This window comes from Neopelma chrysocephalum, unplaced genomic scaffold (assembly GCF_003984885.1).
Source record: "Neopelma chrysocephalum unplaced genomic scaffold, ASM398488v2 Primary Assembly neopelma1_215, whole genome shotgun sequence".
Classification (NCBI taxonomy): domain Eukaryota; kingdom Metazoa; phylum Chordata; class Aves; order Passeriformes; family Pipridae; genus Neopelma; species Neopelma chrysocephalum.
In genome coordinates, this window is record NW_020897877.1 from 190,259 (window position 1) to 197,018 (window position 6,760).

A 6,760-nucleotide genomic window follows, 5' to 3' on the forward strand; every position below is an offset into this window, starting at 1 on the left:
CGAACTGTGAGGGGGCGAACTGTGAGGGGGCGAACTGTGAGGGGGCGGCCATGGCGGCCCCTCAGGGGTCTCGGCTGAGAGGGGCCGACAATGGCGGCCCCGCGGCCCCTCAGGGGTCTCGGCTGTGCCGGGCCGGCCATGGCGGCCCCTCAGGAGTCTTGGCTGTGAACGGGCCGGCAATGGCAGGCCCTCAGGGATCTCGGCTGTGAACGGGCGGCAATGGCGGCCCCTCAGGGGTCTCGGCTGGGCCGGGCCGGCAATGGCGGCCGCGGCGCCCCCCGCGCTGCCCTCAGCGCGGCCGTTGCGCGCGCGCGGGAACCGGCGCGGCCGTTACACGCGGCCCCGCGCGCGCGCCGCTCGAAGGGGCGGGGCCTCGGGGAGGGGGCGGGGAAGAGGTGGACACAGCCAATCGGCGGCCGGAAAGGGGGCGGGGCGGGGCGGTGGTCGCAGCCAATCGGCGGCCGGTGTTGGAGAGGCGGGAAATTCGAACGTGGCGGGCGGGGTTTGGGTCCCTCGGGGCGGGTCCAGAGCCCGCGACCCTCAGGGTCTCCCCCCCCCAGGGGCCGAGGATCGGGTCCCCTCATGGGATCGGGTCTGTCAGAGTCTCCCTTCATGGGCCGGGGTTCCGGTCCCCCAGGGCAGGTCAGAACCCCTCATTGTCCCAGGTCCCTCAGGGTCTCGCCCTATGGGCAGGGGTTTGGGTGCCTCAGGGCAGGTCAGAGCCGAGTCCCCTCAGAGGCTTTGGTCCCTCAGGGTCACCCCCATGGACCCCGGCCCGGGCCCCTCAGGGCTCTGCTCCTTCAGGCCTGGAGGTCCCCCCACAGCCCAGTGTCTCTCTCAGACCCGGCTCTAACCCAGTTCTAACGTGGTTCTCCCACCTCTGTGTCGCCCCCTGTGCAGTGTCACCAATGGTGGCAAAACCACCCTGACCAACAGGCTCATCAAGGCTCTCCCCAACTGCTGCGTGGTCCACCAGGACGATTTCTTCAAGGTAAGCCGAGCCCCCTCTTCCTCACAGAAGTTATTTGCTGCTTATCTGCGCAGGGATAGCTGTGGTGGGTTCCCTGGCAGTGTTGGGTGCTCCTGCATGCTCACCCAGTCACTTTGGACAGCTTAGAAGCCACACACTTCCCGATTTTAGGTGTGGGGGTTTTTTTAAAAATATATATTTAATTTTTAAATGACTGGACAGGTGGGGTGTTCCTGACCTTTACAAATGCCACGGGAACTTGGCATGACCCAGCTCAGAGAGGTCGCAGCAAAACCTTTTAGTGTTAACTACAGATATAACCTGGGGTCGAACTGCTCGTTTCAGTCAGAGGTTCTTTGCTGTGCTCTGCACAAATCATTTTCTCCATTTTGGGTTTTCCCTCCTTATTTTACTCGAGTAAGAACGTGGCTCCTAAATGATACTTTGGGATTTAAGCACCTCTGTGCTGATTTAAATACAGAAAGGGGGTTTTATTGGGGAGCTCTGACAGCTCTTGGTCAGAACCCAATTAAAATGTTGCAGAGGTGAAAGCAGAAGACCTTTGCTTGCTGCCTCCTGCCTGGGAGTGCAGAACCATGTCACTGATTCCCACTGGGAATGACAGTATCCCACGTGGAAGTCCAAGAGATGCAGGAATGTACTTGGAGCAGTTCTGTGTCACCCCCTAAAACATGAGGTGCTCCAGCACCGTGTGCTGGGTCTGTCCTGCCCTCACAGGAGCAGGTGCCAAGCAGAGCGAGATATTCCTTTGGAAAAGCTTTGCCAGAAGCCTCCTGCACGGATTTGGTCACATAGGAGCCCTTGGAGGAGGAATCGTGTTTATTATCCCATAAAGATCTGTAACTTCTCCCTCCTGTGACCACCAGCACGAGCAAAGCTGTAACTGTGTGACCAAAGCGCTGCTGTGCCCACCTGTGTTTTTATTAGAGTTAAAACACCTATTCTTGTAAAACGTGAATTTTAGCACTTACTTAACACCATATTTGCATTTTAAACCCTTAAATATCGATTTCTATTTTTTTTTACTAACACCCTATCAAGGGATTTAAGCTCAAAGCCTTTATCCAAAAGCTGATTTGACCGAGGCCAGGCCAAACTTTTCCGAGCTCTTGGGGTTGGTGAGAGACAGGGGAGTGGAAATGTTCATGTTTGCCCGGAGGGGGTCTGTGCTGGTCGGCTCGCAGGGAACTGATCACGCTGAGGTTGCAGCAATGTTTTATTGCTCACTATATTTCAGCCACAAGATCAAATAGAAGTCGGGGAAGACGGCTTTAAACAATGGGATGGTAAGAGCAGTGTTCGCTATAGGATGCAGTAATGTATATTTTTTTCCTAAGTATTCCTTTTTTTTTTTTTTTAATTATTAAAAAAAAAGCCTTAACGGTAAAATTTCTGTTAATTCCTACAAGTTCATCCTATTTTTTTGTTGTTGTTTTGACTCTTTCCCGTGCGGTTTCGTGGTGTTTTGATCGTGTCCCCTTTTTCCCCACCCACCCCCTTTCTCCCGATCCAGTGTTGGATTCCCTGGATATGGAGGCAATGGTGAGCACGGTGCGGGCCTGGATTGAGAACCCAGTGAAGTTTGCCCGTTCCCACGGGGTGAATGTCACACCTGGCTCTAAAGAGCCAACTTCCCAAGATATCCATATATTGGTCATTGAAGGCTTCCTGCTTTATAATTACAAGTAAGGTTTGGGGAACTATCCATGGTTTGCCAGGGAAGGTCCCTCGTGCCACAGCTAAAAACTCCTTTTTTTTTTTTTTTTACTAATTCCCTGCCTTGTTCTGAATTCTCACCCTGAAGAGTTTTTGCTGGAAAATGTAAAAAAATTAATCCCTAAACGCTGAAAAAAAAGTGAAGGGGATAATGTGAGTTTTTCTAAAACTCCAAGGGGGGGTTTAGACCAGGATTTGAGCTGGAATCCCCCTCACCCCCACCCGAAAGCTCATGGATGAGAACAAGGAGATAAACAATTCACTGCTTGGAACCTCTCCTGGAATTTAGGAACAGTTCTCTCACTTGTTTAACACTGACTAAACTGAGCTTAATAACTAAGTCACTTCAAGGCCAGGTTGGACAGGACTTGGAGCAACGTGGGATAGTGGGAGGTGTCCCTGCCCAGGGCACGGGGTGGGATGAGATGGGTTTAAGATCCCTTCCAACCCAACCCACTCCAGGATTCCGAGTGAACACTGGAGCGAAGATCACCCTATTTTTGCCTTTTTTATACAGGGCAGGGAAATTCTTGGCAGGAAGAAGGGGAGGCAGAACTGGCAGGGAAGAGAGAGAGAAAAATTCCAATAGCTAAATATATAAACTTCAGCCAGCCACCCCCAGCAAACGTGGCAAGAGAAATGTTCTTGGCTCCAAAGTGGAGTTTTGTTGACAAAATCCTTTCAGGAGAAGGAGCTGTTGGTGACACTTGGCAAAGCTGGAGCTGTTATAGGCTGTACCAGACAAGACAGCACCATCCCAGCTTCCCAAACTGGGGGAACATGGAGGCAGCCTGGGATTAATCCTGCCAGGAATGGCCAACTGGAGAATGGTACTGGCAAAGCACCTCCTGCTCCTGGCCTCTCCCCAGGGAGCAACTCTGGTGTCTCCTGAAGGACAAAAACACCCCTGAAATGCTCAGCCCTGTTCCCACAGCCTTTCCTTTGCCCAGAGGGAATATTCCACCACCAAAACTGGAGCTTCATGGAATCACTGAGGTTGGAAAAGCCCTCCCAGCCCAACCTGTGCCCCACCCTGTCCCCCAGCCTGGAGCACTGAGGGCCACGTTCAGTCCTTCCTCGGACACCTCCAGGGGTGGGGACTCCAAACCCCCCTGGGCAGCCCCTTCCAGTGCCTGAGCACCCTTTCCATGAGGAAATTCCCTCTAATGTCCAATCTGACCCTCCCCTGGCACAGCTTGAGGCTGTTTCTCCTTGTTCCCCTGGGTTGGAAGGGACATTAAAGCTCATCCAGTTCCAAGTCCCTGCCCTGGGCAGGGACACCTTCCATTAGACCAGGTTGCTCCAAGCCCTGTCCAACCTGGCCTTGGACACTTCCATGAGTGTGAACATGAGCCAAGGAGTTGCCTTGTCCCAAATTTTGCTGCATATTCTCACAGCCCCAGGGTTTGATTTGGTTTGATTGGTGAATCACAGCTCTGGGTTCCTGCACGCTGAGTTTGGAAGGATGTGGAATGAGCCAGGGTTTCCCAGCCCGGTGTCTGATCCCCCACAGGATCCTGTGTGATCCTCCTCAGGATTAGTGGCAGGTATTTGGGTGGGAAAAGCCCCTCCCTTGCCATTCTGACCTTCAGAAAACACCTTCTCCACGGTTTATACCAACCAACAAACCCACTGCCCGTGAGGAAAGAACTCACACTGGGGTTGTCTTCAACAGACACAAACACCAGAGAGGCAGAGAGATTTTGGGGTGATTTAACACTTTTCTCTGTCATTAAAAATTAGATAATCCATGTTCTTTCTCTCTCCCCCTCCCCCAGACCACTGATAGACCTGTTTGACATCCGTTACTACCTGGCGGTGCCGTACGACGAGTGCAAGAGGAGGAGAAGGTGAGAAGTTTCTTTGGTGTCAACCTAATCCTTCTTTCTGCTAAAGGAAAGATCCCTTTACCTTGCTATTAATCATGGAATCATGGGATGGTTTGGTTGGAAGGGACCTTAGAGATTGTCCGATTCCACCCCCCTGCCTTGGGCAGGGACACCTTCCACTAGCCCAGGTTGCTCCAAGCTCTATCCAACCTGGCCTTGGACACTTCCAGGGATTTGGAGCCCACAATGGATGGGATGTATTGGTATTTTGAGTGGGAAATTTGAATAAAAGTGGAGAAAGAGACTTTCAGGTGCTAAACTCAGAGTCACCGAATCGCTGAGGTCGGGAATGATCCCTGAGATCGAGTCCAACCATCACCGTGTCCGTCACTCGCCCGTGTCCCCAAGGGTCAGGGGAGATGATGTTTTTGGACACTCTGCATGTTTTTGGACACTTCCAGGGATGGTGCCTCCACCACTGCCCTGGGCAGCCTGTTCCAACGCTTCACAACCCTTTCCATGAATTTTTTGTCCCTAATCTCTAATTTAAACCCCCTCTGGTGCAACGTGAGGCTGTTCTTCTCCTGTCCCTGGGAGCAGAGCCCGACTCCCCTCCAGCTCCTCCCTCCTGTCAGGGATTTGTGGAGAGCCAGAAGGTCCCCCCCGAGCCTCCTTTGCTCCAATCCGTGAGGAAGTGGCCCGTGACAATCAGCTTTTCCATGACCACCACGGAGCAGCTGTTGGATCACCGTGACATTCCTTTTCCATGTTGTCATTCCCAGCACACGGAACTACACCGTTCCCGACCCCCCCGGCCTCTTCGACGGACACGTCTGGCCCATGTACTTAAAACACAGGAAGGAGATGGAGGACTGTGGTGTGGATGTTGGTAAGTTCTCCCCAAACACAAATCCTTCGGCCTTGGAGTTGGGAATTTAAGGAATTGGGTGATTCAACCCAAGAAAACCTCAGCTGTAATGATGCAAGGTGCTATTTTTGCTCCCAAGTTGTAAGCCTGGCTCCGTTTGTCTGGATAAATACAGGCAGTTTTATAGCTGGGAACTCATTCCCTTTGTTTCATACTCTGAGGACTTATAAGGGATAAAAAAAATAAAAAATAAAAAGCAGGAATTCTTTGCAATGGAATAAGGATTTTGCAGCACGTTCTGTTTTCGGGATGGTTCTGTTTTTTTCCAATAGAAAAACAAGTTGTCATTGGGGCCGATAAAATCTGAAATATTTTAAAGCTAATATTTAAAACTGATCTCCCAAAATCTTTTCCTGATGGAAAAGACTCCAGCCTGATTCCAGCTTTTTTTTTTTTCCCAGTTTATTTAGACGGCCTGAAGTCGAGGGAAGAACTGTACAACCAAGTCTTTGAAGATATTCACAACAAGCTTTTAAATTGCTCATAGGTAAATTAAAATACCTCCTGGGAGGGCTGGAACAGGGGGGGATCCATGCTGGAAACACCTTGGATACTCATCCTTTCCCTTCTTGTTTTCCAGGGTCTGGGAAGACCTGGAAGACCCGTGTACAGCCCGATGTAAATAATACTTGGAAGTGGGAAGGAGGGTTTATTTGTGGAAACTCTTCTCCCGCTGCCCTTTGGCAAGTCCCTTCTGTATATAATTGAAAACTGAGGATAACTTATTCCCAACCCCACGGAGAGGATGGCCTTGGTGGGGTTTTTGTTTGTTTTTTTTTAATTATTTTATATTCCAAAGAGAAGTTGGAAAAGCATTTTTATAGCGGAACAAGTAGAGCTGCGCTGGGAAAAAACAACGGATCTCCTGCTCCTGCAGACAAAAAGGCTTCAGGCAACGGCTTGTTTGTAATATCATCTCTCAAATTCAGTAAAAATCCACTTATATCTCCTTCTGAGGTCCTGATTTAATTCATCCACCAGAAACGGGCACGAAACTCCCCCAAAACACGACACCACCCCCCTTTTTTGTTGTGTGTTTGAAATCCCAGCCCTGGGTGGCCTCAGAGCTCCTTCCTCGTGTTGCTGGTTGGGTTTTGGGGGCTCATGATGGGGCCCCAGCGAGGTGGGAATGGCCCTGGTTGGGTTTTGGGGGCTCACAACAGGCCCCCAGCGAGGTGGGGATGGCCTTGGAAATTCAAGGTGAGCCAGTGGAATTTCTCATGGGATGAGAACTTGGAACTGTGCTCCCTTAGGAAACATTCCAGGAGTTCACACTAAACCACCACCCGAATTTCA

General features: G+C 51.2%; 1 protein-coding gene across 4 annotated transcripts in view; it reads left to right on the plus strand.

Annotated features, from left to right (window-relative positions):
• The window catches only part of NMRK2 (nicotinamide riboside kinase 2), a 7,738-nt gene extending 1,325 nt beyond the window's left edge, over positions 1-6,413 (plus strand). For 2 of the 4 annotated variants that reach the window (XM_027703262.1, XM_027703263.1), the window contains exons 2-7: positions 901-991; positions 2,505-2,676; positions 4,486-4,557; positions 5,319-5,425; positions 5,866-5,951; positions 6,045-6,413. In XM_027703262.1, the coding sequence (XP_027559063.1) occupies positions 901-991; positions 2,505-2,676; positions 4,486-4,557; positions 5,319-5,425; positions 5,866-5,951 (528 nt within the window). In that variant the 3' untranslated portion in view covers positions 6,045-6,413. Of the gene's footprint in view, positions 1-900; positions 992-2,228; positions 2,278-2,504; positions 2,677-4,485; positions 4,558-5,318; positions 5,426-5,865; positions 5,958-6,044 lie in introns of those variants that run through there. The other 2 variants (XM_027703264.1, XM_027703265.1) reach the window with 2 other exon arrangements.
• The last annotated feature ends 347 nt before the right edge of the window (positions 6,414-6,760 follow it).